General features: G+C 39.2%; 1 protein-coding gene across 9 annotated transcripts in view; it reads right to left on the minus strand.

The window, feature by feature from the left end:
- The window catches only part of ctbp1 (C-terminal binding protein 1), a 251,119-nt gene that overhangs the window by 12,281 nt on the left and 219,045 nt on the right, over positions 1-19,793 (minus strand). For 8 of the 9 annotated variants that reach the window (XM_035424959.1, XM_035424960.1, XM_035424957.1 and 5 more), the window contains 4 exons: positions 14,866-15,020; positions 11,872-12,016; positions 9,582-9,788; positions 2,680-2,894 (listed from right to left, as the gene is read on the minus strand). In XM_035424959.1, the coding sequence (XP_035280850.1) occupies positions 2,680-2,894; positions 9,582-9,788; positions 11,872-12,016; positions 14,866-15,020 (722 nt within the window). The remainder of the gene's footprint in view (positions 1-2,679; positions 2,895-9,581; positions 9,789-11,871; positions 12,017-14,865; positions 15,021-19,793) is intronic. The other variant, XM_035424965.1, reaches the window with a different exon arrangement.

A 19,793-nucleotide genomic window follows, 5' to 3' on the forward strand; every position in this document is an offset into this window, starting at 1 on the left:
AACAAAAAAAACTTTTTGATTTGACATGTAATTTACCACGAAATACCAATAATTACATCATTCGTTTCCAGTAATGATTCCCATCTAACCCCTTACATAGACTTATGACATTATATTACTGCTAATATTGCTTTTAACTACTAGATTAATGCTGTTTCATTCTAATTCAAATTACAGTTTAGCACTATATGCTCCTTCAATTCAAATTAAATTCAAATTCAAGAATTGAATTGGAATTAAAGAGGAATTCAAAATTCTATTCTGAATGCTGCACAACCCTGTCTCTCAGTGAAATGGAGGGAGTTGGGGTCAGACAAAATCATTGGTTGGTCATATTAAGAGACAAATTCAGGCCAAAGCAACAGAACATGAAATACCAATCATTATTAGATAGCATATGTTCTTTTTGTGTTAATGCGGGACGGAGTGTGGCACAGTGGGTAAGGAACTGCGCTTGTAACCGAAAGGTCGCAGGTTCGATTCCCGGGTAAGGACACTGCCGTTGTACCCTTGAGCAAGGTACTTAACCTGCATTGCTTCAGTATATATCCAGCTGTATAAATGGATACAATGTAAAGTGCTATGTAAAAAGTTGTGTAAGTCGCTCTGGATAAGAGCGTCTGCTAAATGCCTGTAATGTAATGTAATGTAATGCTTGGGGAAAAGTGTGTTACCTCACAGTTGAAGGCAACAAGTAAATGTCTGAGTTTCTCTGAGTGTCTGCCAACCATTTGCATGGTATGCTTTAACCTTAACGCCAAAAATGTTTTCAACAGCAAGCCTGTCGCTTACACTAGCTCAGTTGGCCATTATCGTAATAGTTTACTTGTCCTAATGATAGCTTAGTTGGCCCAATCCCAAGAACCCCTGTTCAATGTTGGTAAACCTAGCTAGCCAGCTAGCCCAAAATAGCTGCTGGCAAACACGATTGCATTAAGGTATCTGTGCTGTATATAATATAGTAAATGCACAAAATTGGTGGTATGTGCCAGCCACATGAATATGAATATCATTTTAGGCCACAACAGTGTTATTTAGCTACATTGCACAGCTTTCCTATCGCACGTATCCCCAAAAGAAAACAAAGTTAACTAACTAGCGTCCATTTTGGTCAAAAAGTAATCTTAATTTGATGGCATATTTATTGAAGGTAGTTTCTGGACTGAAATGGAAAAGTTATGATGAAAGACATAAGGTATGTAATCTCTTTAGGCTCAGAAAAATGGTACTAAGGGGGTACTTGACTGGTTTTTAAACTCATCAAAATTTTAAACAAATTGAACTACAGTATGTTTTTCCACTTGTATTTCGTCAGTAAAACAAGGGATCATAAATGGAAATGAGCAAATAATTCCAGAATAGCTGGAATTATTTCTTTAAACAGAACTGTCAATGTGTGCAATGGTTAGTCATGTAGCAGACACCCAAGGGATGTTCAATTCCAGGCTTGCTAAATAGTGGCTAGCCAAACCTGTATTGTGCTGCTATATTTTAGGAAACAATACGGAGAAACTCAAACATGCTTTCAACAACCATGAACAATCATGAGATTAGGTTGGGTACTGTCTAATATGTTGGTAAATTGTGAGGGTGGATGGGCTGAATGGCCTGTTCTCATTATGTGGACTTCATATGTGCTAAATGTGAGGGGCATTTAACTGCAGGATGGTGGGGAATGAAGTAAAACCCACCCTTTCACATCCTACTCCCTAGTCCAATCCAGAGCTTCAAAAGGTGGAACTGTGTTTAATGAAATGCATGTGTCTATGGGTGGGGTTGGATGTCAAACTACACCCATGGACATCCAACCCCGCCCCTGCCATATTAAGATGGGCTAATGATGGTAAAGTAATTGATGAGAAGGGTAGGTGCATTTTTGTTCTATGGTGAAGTTGTTTGGATGTGGCTCTCCCTGTGATGGTGAAGTTGTTTGAATGTGGCTCTCCCTGTGACTGTGAAGTTGTTTGAATGTGGCTTTCCATGTGATGGAGAAGTTATTTGGGTGTAACTCTCCCTGTGACAGTGAAGTTGTTTGGGTGTGACTCTCCCTATGATAAACCGTGCAAGCAGATCAGTGTACTTGCCCACAATTGAGTATAGTTGTGGAGTATACTGGATGAGAAAGGGGTTTCGCTGAGTGTATTTGGAAGCATACTTCTCAGGAAGTAAATGGCCATTTTGGTCCCATAAGTATGATGAACATTTTCACTTTAAAAACAAGGCGCAGCTCTGCTGACGTTTTCCTTCGACAACAACACATGAGCATGGCCCCGAAAGGATTAAGTTAAGAGGCTGATTCAGACACATCCCTGATGAAGTCGATTGGGTGTGGCTCTCCCTGTAATGGTACATTTGTTCAGGTGTGTCTCTCCTTGTGATGGTGAAGTTGTTCAGGTGTGGCTCTCTCTGTGATGATGAAGTTGTTTAGGTGTGCCTCTCCCTGTGATGGTGAAGTTGTGCAGGTGTGCCTCTCCCTGTGATTGGTGAAGTTGTTCAGGTATGGCTCTCCAAGCGGTGGTGAATTTGTTAAGGTGTGCCTCTCCCTGTGATGGTGAAGTTGTTCAGGTGTGGTTCTCCGTGCGATGGTGAATTTGTTAAGGTGTGTCTCTCCCTGTGATGGTGAATTTCTGCAGGTGTGCCTCTCCCTGTGATGGTGAAGCTGTCTGGGTGTGGCTCTACCTGTTTGATGGTGAAGTCATTGATGAGGTGGTGGTTGTGCTCATTCAGGCTGCAGTGCAGGGTGACACAGTCACTGTGGAAGAGGAGGTCCTGCAGGGTGGTGACACGCTGCAGCCCCAGTGCTCGCTCCATGCCATCCGACAAGTATGGATCGTAGAAGATCACACTGAACCCAAAGGCTTTGGCTCTCAATGCCACTGCCTGGCCCACACGTCCTAGACACACACAAAGAGAGAGGAGGGGACTTTTAACAGACACTGTCTCCTACTATCAATCAACACACTTATCCACTTCAATATGCTATTTGGTCAAATCAAAACAAATGGCCTGGCACTATATATCAATAAAGTATGCTCTTCTCTTTGTATTGAGATAGTACTGCAGAGGTCCAAGGTTTCAGCCAATGAACAAGCTTTCAGTGACACTGCATCTGACATAGGTGGGTAATTGCACCTTGCAACCTTTTTTACATAAACTTAAATAGATTTTGTAGGATTTTTAGCTTTTCCAAGGTTTTGCTAAAGACAATACTTTTACTCAAGTACATCTTTAAGGAAAATTTTAACTTTTTACTTGGTTTCCTTTTCCAATTCTATATGGTTACATCTCTCTCTGGTCCATACTTCGAGGACTGACCAATCCATACAGTCTATAGTTTATTACATGTATTAATCACTTGGGGCTTTTGTTTTTATTTATATATTTACAGTGACTGCACCTCTTGCTCTCTAGCTGGTGGACAATTATACACCTTGTAACTGAAAAAAACTCAATTGTTACATTCCAAAATTTTGCTTGCCTGCACTATTGTCAGTTAGAGGAAAAACAGCCTATATTGGAAAGCAAGCTACAAGCTAGATTATTTTTGGGAATTCACGTTTCTGCCGAGCAAACACTAATTTAGCTTGTTAACTGAATAAAAACTGACTTGGATGAACTACGTTTTAATATTAATAGCCAGTTATAGGTATAAATGTACATAGCCAGGCAAGTGTGTTGCTTGCTAATTACAGAGGCTGATTTCGAAATGTATATCAGTGAGACACCAAAACACTGCACATGCAATTACATTTTTTCAAAATTCTTAACAATTTATGTTAATGTTATGTTATGATTATGTTGATTAATCTCCACACAGGGGTTTCTGTTCTGGTAGTACAGGATATAACTTGACATAAGTTTTTTCTTCACTAATGTCCATGACACATATGCCCTATACATTTTTTATTTATTTGATTATTAGAGAATATTTGCTCTTGTTCATATCACAGGATTACTATCTCAGACCATGAGCCATTTCATTTCATGTAGCTCTACCGAACAGCCCCAGATCATCACATAACTGAGACTTACCTCTCTTCTATGAGCGGATGAACAATTTATACAACTTACCTCATTCCAAATTACACTTTGTCTTGGAACTAATGGTTCCCCAGAAATTTCCCATTCAACCTTATTTGGAGACCCATTCAACCATTCAACCTTATTTGGAGACCCATCAGGCCTATCTTTGAGGGCAAGTAGTAAATGAGAGGGTAAATACAGTAGATAAGGTGACAACCTCCAGGCTCAATGGCATCTCTCGGTCCACTGCAAGATAATAATAATAATCGCTACACCTTCTCCCCTTCCACAATCTCCTTCCCATCCTCAACTTTGCTGATGGAATATAATTTACATTCCACAAATTCACATATTTACTCACAAAGCCTGGTATAATATTTATGAATCTAGTGATAAGGGCAGTAAGCTACTAAGATTTGCAGTCAAACAGGTGAAATAATGACAGGCCACAAGAAAATTTGCAATATTTTCAGTAACCTATATAGTGGTCAATGGGATGAAATTTTCTCACTGATTGACCCCTTCTTTGCTAATATTATTTGCCCTTCTGTTTCATCTGAACAAAACTTTTCTTTGGGCAGTGCAATCGCCAATGCAGAGATTTTAGAATACAATTGTAAAAATTAACATTTGTGACAGTGTATAACAAAAATCTATTTTAATTTTATTCATGATTACTCTGAATTCAGTGAATAGATTTATTTTACATGAGGACCTAAATTATTTATAGAAAGTAGTCAATAATCCACTGCACAATCCACAGTCCCCAAAGTTCGAGGAGCTTTATGCATTAGACCTGCAGGTCTTAATGTCCAATATTGAGAGAATGTTATACGTTAAGGCCTGCAGGACACAATGTCTAAAACGGAGAGAAATTTAGGCCCCAGGCCTGCATGTTACAATCCCCAGGATTGAGACAATGTTAAGCACATGTTAAGTATTAAGGCTGTCAAAAGTGCCATGAAATTGAGTTCGAATATTAGCTTTTGTAATTAGTTAGCGTTCGAATATATTTGAATGTCATTTGCCTAAAATTAACAAAAATAAGCTGCTTATAGTCGGGCGCAATATGCAGGTGACGCTCCCTCTAAACTGGCCTGCGCGTTATTTTCCACAAGCGGGCAGTAGAATAGAGGATATCGGTGAACTTTCAAACTAGGTTACTACATCTGGGGTCTTAGATCAACTGTGTGGCGCGTACGTAGAAAATCATGTCAAAGTAGTGATTTATAAAATTTCAACATGACTCGATATGACCGTGGAAATGGATGTGACTCTACGTCAGGACTTCACTTGACGTATGCACGCAAGTTCATTTCATAAATGAGCCCCCTGCAGTTTCTATAGCCTAATGCGCAAATGAATGTGCAAATGAAGATGGATGTAATTTGCCACAACTCGGCATTTATTAATCACAATAATAGGGAAATGATTGTTTATAGGAAATTCCTGTTTATTTCTTAACACAAAAACTATTCAAACGGCTAATACCTGTAGCCTAAAACAACATAAATTACTTACTCGGTTTAGTTTGTTTAACTTCTTTTATCATCCAATTTTATCAAAATCTTCAGAAAGAAAACAACCTGCCATGGGAACATTATTTAGCCTAAAATTGTTGCTGACTAGTAACGGTAGCACAGGAAATTAACTTTGCCTGCATGAACATGATTCACGGCATGAAATTAAAGCCTGTATATTTATGTTAATTACAAAATGCGGAATCAGAAACGCGGGATCCAGAACTAATATTCAAATGCTCAAATTTAGGTTTGAACTTAAAAAAAAAAAAATTCTCGAATAGTTTTCGAACTTCGAATATTTTTTGACAGCCCTATTAAGTATAGGTGATCTTTTGTAGTAAACATCGTTAGTAAACATCCAAGCATCAGAGGCCCAGTGAAATGCTTTGGAGGGAAAAAAAGAACATCACTGATATCGATTGGGTGTTGAAGACAGCCAATCAGCAGCAAGGCCTTGCAGCTTCCATGTAATTGAAAGAACAAATCAGATGATCACAAAGAAGCCATATGACCTTGCTGCTGATTGGCTGTCTTATACATTACATTTATTTGGCAGACACTTCTATCCAAAGCGATGTACAATAAGTGCATACTGAAGTTCATTGGAACAACTACAAAACATAAGCTCAATAATGTACAATACTCATTATGTAACAGTTATTCATAGCCATAAACACATTAGGTCCAGTGCACACCGTAAGCATAGGCTAGGTCAGAAAGTTATGATAAGTCAAACTAGGTGGCATGACAATGAGCTACAACAGCAAGATAATGATACAAGTACAATGTAAGTGCTGAATGGAAGTACAAGTGTACAAGTACAGGAACAAATTAGAAGGATTCAAACAAGAGTGATCCTAGATCTGGAATTTCCTGCAGAGAAGTAATAGTCCAGGTATAGTCTGAAAAGATGAGTCCTCAGACCACGGCGTAAGATGGGTAATGAGTGAGTGGTTCGTAGAGGAACAGGGAGTTTGTTCCACCACGGGGGGCTTGGGTAGATATCAGCGACAAAGTTTTTCCAGAAAACATTTAACAGGGCCTTTGATGCTTGGATGTTTATTATTGCATCAAGTATGATTAAAGAAAGAAAGATCACCTCTATGCCTCATGATGGCGGTTATTGTAATTACGCTCAAAATGATCATGATTTGATACATCATGCAGCCCTACACCATGGATTTTAAGACAACATGTATGCAGACACAAGCTCAGTCTTCAAAAACCCCACCCACATGCTCCAGCCTGCTAGCATTCCTGTTCCTGCCCCCACACTGTTTCCTGGGAGGCAGCTGGGACAAACACACAGATCCTGCAATCCGTCTTGCCTAGTCCTGTACTCTAGATCTAAGAGCATGGTTTAGCCAAACAGCTAAAGACTGATTCCTTGTGAAACACACAAGCACTACTAGACAATTTCATGCTTCGGTGCACAGCTGGACCTGGGTCATTGCATGGTTAATGTCTCCAGCATCACAAAGTATGCACTGCGGCATGCCTCATTTACATATTGCCCTTGCAATTAAAGAAAAACACTGCTACCCAAGAGTCTTGTGGTGATACCAGCCTTATCAAGCCAGTGGCTTCACTGCCAGTTTGTACTGTATTTAGTTGGTGGAAGTGAGGATATTTGCCCAGGAATACCCATGTTCGTTAATCAGTGAAGGAAATCTGGCCTATCAGCTTCACTTGTTCTTCTGGAAGGGTGCCTAGGGCTCTAAATCACAATCCTTCATGTCTGGCAGAGAAGCCACAGAAAACCTATTGTTAGCAAATAGGCAGAGCAGGATGTGCAGTGTGTTTGAGTCCATCTCCCAAGCCTGTGACCTTTGCCTTTTGGCACAGAAGGCAGAGCATCTCCCTAAAAGCAGAGCGGCATCCCAAAGGTTATAGAAATCATAAACTATGTCTGCCACAGGTTTGTGTGGTGTGGGCCTCCCAATTGAATCAAGTCTCATCTTGAGCTTACACCTTTTCCTTGCTGAGTGTTTTTTTAAACTCTGACACCTCTGGCTTGCCATAGAGGATAAGCTAGAAACTCTCATTAGGACACATTTTCCCATTTCTACTACTAAGTAATTTCATTTGAAATGGCACAATTTAAATCCTTGGAATTCTTTCTTACATTATATTACCATAGGCTACTCTCATTTTGCAGTCATAAATCTTAGTTTAAATTAATTAATAATCAAACCAGCTGTGATCGTGACTACTGTTTCCACATTAAGCTTTCTGAAACACACTTTTTCAGTGTTTGGCTGAGTTTGGTTTCCTTTGCAAGCTCTTCAGTGCAGTTTATCAGTAGCACCCAGTCTTAAGGTAGGCTAGCAAACAGGATGACACAGTGACATACTCAAATGAGTGCAACAGAAAAAAACACAAATAAATGATACCCAGACCATATTTATAATCATGTAAAACAAAGTTGAGGTAATGGGTCTCATATTGCAGGTTTTCCACAGACAACTCTAGTTGTAGAAGACCCAAAGCAAAACAGGCAAAATACATTTATTCTGCTCTGTTTTGCATGCTGAAAAGTAAAATATTTGTGCAGTTTGTACTAATGAACACTATGTAACTGTGCATGGAGGGTGCTGCTAATAACATCTGCACTGTTTTTTGCAATAATACAGAGTGATCACATACTTTTCATTCTTTGGTACTATGGTTATTTTCAGTGCACCTACAACTCAAATCTGTAAATCAAACACTTCACTTTTTCTTTATCTAATGTTGATAGTATTTACTCTTCATATTAATTGAAAATGATTTGGATCAGTTTTTTGCTGGCTTTTTTATAGAAGATCTTGTTGATGGACCCATTGGATGTGAAGCATCATGGCTGCATCAATAAAATATAACAGAAGTGGAGATTATGGTTTTACTATTAGAAATTATTTAAAAATGGAAAAATGACAAATAATACATTCATATTTTAGGTTTATATGTAGCTACCATGACCATCCTAAACATAATTTACCCACAAAGGCTTTTTTGAGTAGCCATGAATGCAATGTTGTGACTCTTCATCTCAAGGACAAATACATGAGACATGACAAAACTCCCAGTTCCTTACGGCCTTGATGCAGGGTATTAAAGGAAAAGAAAGTGACCAATCTGACTGGCCATAATGACATCAAACCACCACCACACCCAGAAGCAATCTATTCTTCTTAATCTCTTTTATATCTGCACTGCAGAGGTACCATATATATATATATATATATGTCCAGTCACAAAATTACCTAATTTGAGTGCTTTGCATTGCCTCCAGTTTGACAATTGTACCTTGCCTCTGAAAAAAAGGCCCATTGCAAGTGTAAGTGTTACTGAGTGTATGTCTATGTCAGACCACTGAGTGTATGTCAGTGTCAGAGCACAGAGGGTATGTCAGTATGTCAGAGCACTGAGTGTATGTCAGTATGTCCGAGCACTGAGTGTATGTCCGTATGTCAGAGCACTGTGTGTATGTCAGTGCTGAGTGTGTGTCAGTATGTCAGAGCACTGAGTGTATGTCAGTGCTGAATGTGTGTCAGTATGTCAGAGCATGGGTGTGTGTCAGTATGTCAGAGCACTGTGTGTATGTCAGTGCTGAGCGTGTGTCAGTATGTCAAAGCACTGAGTGTATGTCAGTGCTGAGTGTATGTCAGTATGTCAGAGCACTGAGTATGTCAGTATGTCAGAGCACTGAGTGTATGTCAGTGCTGAGTGTATGTCAGTATGTCAGAGCACTGAGTATGTCAGTATGTCAAAGCACTGAGTGTATGTCAGTGCTGAGTGTATGTCAGTATGTCAGAGCACTGAGTATGTCAGTATGTCAGAGCACTGAGTGTATGTCAGTGCTGAGTGTGTGTCAGTGTGAGAGTGTCAATTTTATGGTGCTTAGTGGCTTTATGATGCCAAAGCTCAGCATCTAACTGGAGGCAAGTCTAATCCATCTTTCTAATAGTATCAGCATCACTGTGCTATAGTGTCAGTGTTGATGGCACACTGCTTACAGTAATGGGGTGATTAACAGGATGAGTTGGCACTGACCCAGTCCAATGATGCCCAGAGTTTCTCCTCGAATTCTGGCAGCACCCGATGCCACCTCTCTGATCTGCTCCACGCTCTGCACACGTGTGCCCTCCCGCAGAGCCTGGTGAAGCCAGGTGGTCCGTCTGTACAAGTTCAGAATGTGGCACAGGGTCGAGTCTGCTGTTTCTTCCACTGATGCTGCTGGCATGTTACACACAGCAATGCCTACAGTAGGGAATATGCAAACATGCAATGTGATATAAGCACTAGAGGAAACTATAGAGGAGGTTTCCTGTAAATGTGTGCAGGTTTTGTGTACAGAGGTAAAATAGGTGTGCACTGTCCTCTATGTGATTGTTTTAATATGTGCTGTCAGAGAATGCGTTCCAAAGAAAGAGAAAACAAATGCTAAGGTTTTTCCTATTCACTGGTGTCATGCAAAACATTAAAAACACAATTAACACAGAGGGTGCTTTACTGAAACTTTAAGCGCTTCACAAAATGACTTTATTGTGACTCAGGATTGGGGAGGGGACAAATAAAGAGGGGGAAAGCCATGACAGCAATGACATCCCCTAAAGCATTGACTAATTACAAACTCTGTTCATTAGCCTGCCCTCCTGCAGAGGCATGTCCATAAGTGGTGCTGGGGTTTAATTTGATCTCATAAAAAACACGTTTTCAACGTACAAAAATGCCAAGTTACTCAAAAGTATTGATATCAAAATGACACCAAGTTACGGTACTACAAACAATATAGGCTATCTTGCCTCACCGAAATTAAATAAGATGTATTCCAAAGCAATGCTACCCAATATTTCCTCAGTTCTTTCAAGTCACTTGGCCCTGTGTGTATAAGCATGCACTACGTGGACAGGCCAAACATATGTGTGGATGGCTCTCTCACAGTCAAGATTGATTGAATAGAAGAAGAATGAGAAGAATATGTCCAATTTGTATTGGTATGTATGTATTTCGCTGCCCAGCCTTTCTGTTGCGTGAATGATAGTATGTGTCTTGGTATAAGTGTGTGTTCGTAAATGTGAATGTAACATGCTGCCAGGAAAATGATAAAGAAGTTCTCTATGTATGTATGTACAATATGTATTTTACATGCAGTATTTATTGTACGTAGCAAATATACAATAACTTGTACACATACTCAAATTCAGTTCAGAAGCAAGTATAAACATGTTTTCTGGAGAAATATGCTTCCTGTAGTTACTCAGCAGCAGTTTTGCACATGAATTTCTTTGATCTTACACAAAGTTTGCATGACATTGTAAAATGGTAAGATTACAAAACACAGGGCCAAGTGACTTGAAAGAACTGAGGAAATATTGGGTAGCATTGCTTTGGAATACATCTTATTTAATTTGGAAATGTTTCAGAATAAAAAGGTATGGGTATTTTGCGTGTGTATGCAAGTTTTTGATTGGGTCGTGAGGGTGAGGATTTGGCTGGTGTCGGTAAAATGTCCAATGGGGAGACATGTTATTAGTGGGATAGGCGGCAGGAAAAATAGAAGAAGAATGAGAAGAAGAAGAAGAAGAAGAAAGAGAAGAAGAAGAAGGAGAAAACGCAAAATCCCCTTAGTTTGGGGCTTTATTGTGTGGACATGTGAAGTTGTTTATGAAATCTGTCTGTTGAAATGGGGTCAGAATGTACAGAATTTAATGTTTTTAAGGGCTGAGTGTCTGTGGCTGTTGTGGTTATTTCTGTGGGGAACCCTGAAAAGTGCCAAACTCTCGGTGCTGTATAGGTAACTTGGCGGGATGGCATACCTGCCATCCCAATATGAGACAGCAGGCTTCAGGGGAAGGTGCAAAGAACGGACAAGGTGTTTTGTGATAAGTAGAAAGTGCAATTATGTTAGACATGTAGCCAGATCTAAGACCAAAACCTATACTAAGCCCAAAGCTCTGTCTTTCCCCTCTTTTTAGTGAGTTGAGAGATTAATACCTTTCACAGTTTGCCTCTGTGATACTGCTATTAAAATGGTCAGTTAACAGTACTGGTCTACTGAGTCCTTTGAAAAAAAGAATGTATAGCCTGAATGTTCACCAATGCAAATTGCATCCATTCAGTGCACAATTATGGTATTTATGTGTTATAAAATGTTCCAGTCAGTTTGCATCATCTTAACTGCATGTTGTTCCAGAAAGTGCAATTTTTCCAGGAAAATATCATGTTTACCTCAGACAGCCAAACCTGTAGACAGGCAAATCTACAGTGCAGTGGAGGAAAGCTGGAGGTGAAGTGAACTATTTTGGCACACATGGCAAATGTTAGGGCAGGTGTGGCATACCTAAGTCTCCTGCGGACTTTATGTCAATGTTGTCGAACCCACTGCCAATCCGAACAATTATTCGGAGTGCTTTGAACTTCTCCAGGTCCTCCCGAGTTAGTGTGATGGTATGATACATGAGTGCCCCCACTGCTTCATTCAGCACCTGCCAAAACAGAACCATGATCACTCGGCAGGCAGGCACCAGGAAAACTGGCAGCAAACCCTGTAGAGATGTCCTTAGTGCTGGGCTTTGGGTCACTCATGCTGCAATGTGATAGATTACCACCAGGCAGAGCAAACGGGTCACGAGTGGAAACCCAATAGTAGACACTGCTACAGAAAACAGAAACAACAGCAGAAATGCAAAATTTGACCTCAACTACTAGATTTTTGGGGGTCCAGACTTGGTCTTTTCTAATTAATTTCTGTTTCCTGTTTCCGTAAAAGCATGTTTGTGACAGTTTCTGTGTAAAAAGCGCTTATACAGATAAAGTTGAATTGAACTGAACTGAATGTATCCTTAAGAGGTGGTTCTGACACTTGACCCTGCCCCACTAGTGAGCTGTAAATTCCAGCCTTTCCTCTGTGAGGGAATCCATTCCACCAACAATCTTGTGCTCACAGTTACCACTGCTGAGCAGGGCCACCATTTCCCTCTAAAAATAAAACTTTTCTTTTTTTGACAGTTTTACATAACACACAGGAAGTATGCAATTTCCTCTTTAAGAGTAGTTTCTCTTGCAGGCATATCACTGCCAAGAAATACAAATAATAAAAAGCGCTGATGACTACAGTATGATGAACACAACGACAGTCTAAAAGACATTCAGGAGACACCTCACAGATTTCCCTGCCCTTATTCCTCCACCCCCTCAGCATCCCATGGACTACACCTCAGTGTCCTGGTTAGCTTTTCATGAAATACACGTTTCTTCCTTTGTTTTTTTCCAAAGCAGCTATGCCCCTTAATTAAATTAAAGACAGAAGTTTCATTAGAGGAGAAACAGACCTGGCAGATCATGTCTCCATCTGTTTGTGTGAGCCTGCAACACGCTCTCTACGTTCGGGCCTGGCAGCGATCCAGAGTGCTCAGCAAGCATGCTTGTGACAAACACCTTGCGCCAGCACTTTAAAGGCACTGGAGAGGAGTGACTGAGCACAGACTGTCTTCTTAAGACAGTGGTGACCAACCCAGTTCCCTGGAGATCAACCATCCTGTAAATTTTCACTCCAATCCTAACAAATCACACATTCAAAAAAAACTTGTTTGACAGCTAACAATCTGCATTGAGCTGCTAATTAGTATAGTCAGGTGTGCCAAATTAGGGTTGAAATGAAAACCTACAAGAAGGTAGATGTCCAGATCTCCTGGTTGGTTACCACTGATCTAACAGCAATTATGTATCACTGCTCTTACTCCACAGAAAAATATGAGAACACAATGCTACGTTTGGTCTTAGTGTCATACATTGTGAACAAATGTCCTCTTGTTCGCAACCTCTGTGTTTGTACCCTGCCATATCACTCACATTGTACACCCTCCACCATCTCTCTTAGTAAATGGACATCTGGCTCTTACAGGTTCACAGTGGAGCTGAAATCTCATAGTAAGAATTTTCCACAGGACTCTTCACTATTCAGCTGGCATCGTCCGCACACCCCCACATAGCTCATATTTCAGAAAAGTAGCAGAGATCCCAGTGTCTCCCATGCTCATATATTTAAAAAACACAAAATAATATAAATTTGTAAAAGTTAGTAATGTGAAAAGGATTTGCTTAAACTACTTGTCTACTTCTATTTTGGAACACACAATGTGGTTCAATATAACACCATGATTGTGCCTGTATGTATGAATCAGAAGGTGCACAGTCTTTTATATAGCCTGAGAATGCACAAGAATGCCTAAACCATACTGCTTTTATATATAATACATCTCAACTACTATTTTAAATACAAATGTTTCATTTTGCCATACATCAGTTTTATTTTATCTTCACGTGGAGTGATGCAGTTGTAGGAAAGGGTGCAAATTAAACAGGAAAAGGGACAGAGATATACTTCAAAAGCATATAATTTGTATGCTTGCATCATGTAGAAGGTCTCCAGTGAAACTCAGTGAGAAAAATAAAACACGTACATAAGAGCATGCTCCATTTCCATTGAAATTCAAGGCTCTGCCTAGCTAAAGCACACTCTCCCGATTTCCATGAATAATGCAAGAGGCAAATATGATGTCGCAAGTGTTTAAATTTCAGCATATGACCCTGCTTCAAGTTTGTGTGGAACGCTTTTGTTTCACAAATATATTGCCTCCTGTTATTATAAAAACAGGGACAATGGCTGTTTCCACGGATGTGTGATGAGCTCGGTACATCTGCCTTTCTGTAAACCATGGACAAACACACAGATGAGTTGTGTGTGTTTATGTGTGCTTATGTGTGTATGTGTGTGTGTGCGCATGTGTGCCATACTGAAAATATGCCAGTTGAAGTTAAAGTTTCATCACTTTTCCATACTCTTCACAGAACATCAGTTTACTTCTTCAGTCTGACAAAAAATACCGGGATTGGTTCTTGCTTCTAACCTTTATAATAATCTGAGGGGATGAGCTTTGTAGTGATGTGAGAGCTGCCATTAGAACAGAGAGAATTTTGCACTTTCTCTCTCAGTCAAGTACACATACAAAGTGTGCTCGACAAACTACAATACTATTAGGACACTACTCTTAGATATTTCACAGACTCTTACTGTTTACTGCTCCATCCAATGGGTCATAGTAGAGAGATGGAGCAAGACTGAATAACAGACAGCTTGGTGACAAATGGACAGGCAGACAGCAGCAGACAAGACAAGGCAGACAAGGTAAAGGAGTAACAGGCAGGCAAACAGAAAGAGTGTGAGTAGGAGAGCGTCAGACAGCTAGAACGAGTAACAGACAAATAGCAAAGTTAAAAATTGAAAACAGAGCAGGCAGGCAGCAACGAGACAGAGTGAAACAGAGAAAGGCACCTTCTCATGAATCTCCTGGGTGGACTGTGCATCACAGAATGCCACCGTGGCCACATCCTTCAGGATGGGCATCTCCACTGTGCAGTCACGCCCATCCAGCAGAGCCACCAAGGGACGTGGGTGCATGGGCCCGTTCATAATGGGGGGTCGAATGCCTGCAGAAAGGGGAGAAGCTCCAGTCACCATGGTTGTTAAGCACCCACCACATATTCTATAATTGACCTCCCACCACCGCTCCAAAACCCCTAACACATCAGTTGTCAAAAGTATTTCATCGCCCAATGTGGGAGAATTTGTCAAACCAAAAAGAAAAACAAAAAAAAAAAATGATTGGGAGTAAACCCATGAGCAAACCTATGAGCCATCACTGCCTACTATGTCATCAGGAGAAGGTTCATTTCAGCATTCACTTGGAGGGCTCACTCCAGACACAGGACACCCCTTGCTTTGGATTGGCCCGATTTAATACACACATTCACTAGACCTACAGAAAGAATGTCACATTGGAACAGGTGGTGGGGATCTCTGAGACTGGGTACACTAGGGAGGAGAGGTAAGGTAACTGGACTTAACCTATATTCAGGGATCACTGGTTTGTTTAGCTGCAGCACTGCCAGTTTTACTATTGAGCAAGGTACTCAATCTAAACTGCTTCAGTAAATATCTAGCTTTATTCATGGATTGTATGTAAAATGTAAGCTGTGTTGGCTGCATTTGCTAAATGCCTGAATGTATTGTCAAGGTGGATTCCCCTCACTACAGGTAAAACAAAGAAAGAAGACTATTGTAAGACGGGATGATCTCAAGAGGGAACTTCTACTTGTGACACTTTCAGGCCTGTTCAGTTGCCACTGTGAGGGAACCTACTCCACAAACTAAAAAAGCTCACAGTAACCATGTTTACATGCACATCATTAGACAGTATTCAGGAAGCTCAAGTATTCCAGTTATGATACAGCCCATGTAAACTTCTTATTCCAAAACTCAAAAACCAGTTATGTCCTTATTCTGATTATGTGAAATCCGAATAAAATAGATTGCATATGCCTCTAATAATCCTCATATATAAAGCATGGAAACACCTTATTCCATGCACAACTCTTAATCGCAATCTGCACATGTACAGGTTTTCAAGGTGTCTTGGGTGTTGAAGTTAGAAAACTAGTTTACAGTAAAAATGCCACATAAGCACAAATCCCTCTCATCTGGACAGATGAGGAGACAGAAGTCTTATTTTCTTTATTAAAAGAATTAAACACTGTGCAATAATACATGATGGCAAATCATTTATTTCATTTTAATCAATCATTTATTTATTTTAAGGCTGTAGCAGACAAAATTAAACTCAGTTCAATCAAACAAATTAGACACAGGTGGAAGACCCTGACAATAACGAATTTTAAAATAAACCCTTTTCAGGGTTTCCCACAGAAATAATCACAATGACCAAAGACTCTCACCCCTTAAGAACATTAACTTCTATACATTCTGACTTCATGTGAACAGACAGAATTCACAAACAACTTCACACAATAAAGCCTCACTTGGGGGATTTTGTGTTTCTTTCCTTCTTCTTTTTCCTGAAAATTACATTATCACAGATGTTCCAGTACCACAATCAATAATTCTCTCCAATGGACATTTAGCTGCATCTGACATTTAACTGACATGACAACATCTCATCAAAGTAGCCAACTCGGATACAGCAAAAGGACGTTGCAAAAACTTTGTAATCAGCATCTTGGTTTTGAGAGGAAGCTAGCTTGCTTGGTAACGAATTATTCAAAAAAAATGTAAATGTTGCTTTTACAGCTGTATATTCTTTGTGGGAAGCCCATTTATATTTCATTTAAAAGCATTATGAAACCCCACATAATATTGTTTCATGACACACATGACTACAAGGTAGGCCATAAAACCTTGGACAGAATTTGTAACTGTTAGACTACACAGTTGTTATCACAACGCTGAAGTTGGCTCCCGATTCGCAGATCCTGATTAAAAAATTCCGGTGCACTTTAAATCAGTTGCGTTAAATGACTTGATAGTTTTGCGGTCTTCCTTACGTGTTCGCAAAGCTGTAATTTGCTTCTAAAAGTAAGATACGGCTCAAGAGAGAAACTGAACAATGGTGGTAATGTGAAATTTTATTTATTATTTTTTTTATGTTACATGTTTATGTTACATATTTTTATTATGTTACGTTAACTTCACATGTCTGTAATATGGAAAGATCAGATACCCAAGTGTCACGCATTTTGTTTTCTCCTCAAAATCTAGCTCTCAACATTGCATCACATGTGTATGAAAGAACAGGAAATAATGAACATCTGAAATGGTGTGGATGAAATATCTCAGCACCGTATGCAAATTGTATATTGTATATGATATATATTTTATATTGCTAGCATTGCACCGCATATTCTGTTGACGTGTGCGGATATGTGTGTGTGTATGTGTGTGTGTGCGTGTTTGTTAGTATACAATGTACCTCTGTGTTTTAAATGGGACGTGTATGACCACATAAAGTTCACCTTGACCTTGAAATAGAACTTCAAACTGTCTATATAAACAAATACAGTAAAAATACAATGAAAATGGATATATTAGATGACAATTTCTCCTCAAAATTCAAAGGTCTCAAAATTTGACATTTAATTATGTCAGAAAGGGTCCTGAAGTAGTACTGACCTGATTTGGGTGAAATATTACTGAAGGTTTTATCCAAATAATCCCACCCCAAAAATGTAATCCAATACAAGCTGAGTGAAAAAAGCAACATTTTGGATTGAAATATCTCCTGGAATTTTAAAGGTCTCGAAGTTTTGACACTTGACTGAGTTACACCAGTTCTGTCAGGAGGAATGGGAAAACATTCCGGCAAAGTATTGTGAGAAGCTTGTGGAAGGCTACCCCAAGCATTTGATTCAAGTTGAACAATTAAAAGGCAATGCCACCAAATACTAACAAGGTGTAAACTTTTGACCCACTGGAATTCTGATATAATGAATTAAAGCTGAAATAAATCTGTCTCTAATTACCTCTGATGTGAACAAAGTAGCTGCCCTAATTGACTTGCCAAAATAAATGTATGGTAACATGAAATGTGCGGAGTTGTGAAAAACTGAGTTTGTACATCTTTAGCCTAGGTAAACTATTGGCCTCAACTGTATTTGGGGTGGGATTATTGGAAAACGATTCAGGAATATTTCACCAAATCAGGTCAGTACTACTTCAGGATCCCTTCTGTCATTATTAAATGTCAAATTTTGAGACCTTTACATTTTGATCGGAAATGCCCATCTAATGTCCATTTTTCAATAGGATTTTATTTGTTTATATAGACAGTGTGGAGTTTTATTTTCATTTGGTGCTGAGATATTTCCTCCACACCATTTCAGATGTACATTCTCTCATACACACGTGATGCAATATTAAGACTATTAGATTTTGAGGAGAAAACAAAATTTGTGACACTTGGGTCTGATCTTTCCATATTACAGCCTTAAAAAGACATGTGAAGTGAACGTATATTAATTTAAAAAAATAATTTAAAAACGTTCACATTACAAAGGTTGTTTTACAACAAAACATTTTTATGCAATGACTAAGTCTAAACAGAAGACTCAGCATTTGGATATCTTGGAAAACATCACTCGTCTGGATTGAATATTTTGAAGAAGACAGTGAAAACTGCGTTTGACTCCACAGTATCGGTGAGCATTTAAATACATTCTCAAAATATATTTTTTATGATTCAGTACACTTATAAATAAGGAAATAAGGACTAGGCATACTGAATAATAATAAGAATAAAAATGATAAAACATTGAAGAGTTCTTTATTGTTTAAGCAATATCTAGGCTATTGATGATTAAGTTCCATAAGAAATAGCAGTCCATGAGTACAATGTTGTACACATTGACCATTAACTACTCCCCATTGCTCAAACAATTTATTTGCATGTAGCTGGTGTCAGAAAGCAACTGACTACCCTCCCTGCGTACACAAACACAATCAAATCATACTAAAAATTCTAAGCTGCAAAATATTTTATATTAATATATTATAACATTTCCATATGGAAAACATTAAGTTTTTGAAGTCAAAGTTTAAAAAAGTCTCTACTACAATCTGACAAGCTGTTCCGTATTCTGACAACTTTCTGTGCAGGTCAAAACCTAGTATATGGCTGGACCTAACACATGTGATCCGGCCGACCAATGGTGTAACTTCATCACTCAGTCACTCAGTCAGTCACAGACATTTGCGTTTGTAGGTCCAGCCAAAAAATAAGGTTTTACCATGCTAATTTCCACTTATACTTTCTTTTTCTACTGACAGAACGCAATCTGAAATATCTTTCGTACAGCACTTTCTTAATCCTTTTTATGCATTCAAAAACATTTCTGAAATTAAGTTAGTAAACTGAAAAACATACTGCAGCGCATAATGGCATCTTTATACAAAACAACTGCATACACTGATTTCAGGCTTCTCTTACACAAACAACTTACAACACATTCTCTTACACATCACATACAACCAAAATAATGTTCGTTATTGGCTGGACCGCAACAGCGGGGTCAGCCCTGCAAACGCGAATGTCTGTGACTGAGTGACTGAGTGATGAAGTTACACCATTGGTTGGCGGTACCTAGCTAACGTTAAGTTAGATAGATTTTGCAATTTAAAGTTACAATCGCGAAGATTTCCGTTTCGTTCTCGTTGGCGGTACCAATGGCGAGAAGCGTTAATTGCAGGTGTGTTTTTGGACCCCACTTCCCATAGATCCAACCGGATCCAACCAGTGTCGCCTGTGTGACGTCAGTCAGTTGGCACGCCAACTATAACACTTACTATTTACTGAATAAAAAACGGTTGTTATAAAAGTAATGTTATAAGTAACGGCTTTTTGAATGATTGTT

This window comes from Anguilla anguilla, chromosome 7, assembly GCF_013347855.1.
Source record: "Anguilla anguilla isolate fAngAng1 chromosome 7, fAngAng1.pri, whole genome shotgun sequence".
In the NCBI taxonomy this organism is placed as follows: domain Eukaryota; kingdom Metazoa; phylum Chordata; class Actinopteri; order Anguilliformes; family Anguillidae; genus Anguilla; species Anguilla anguilla.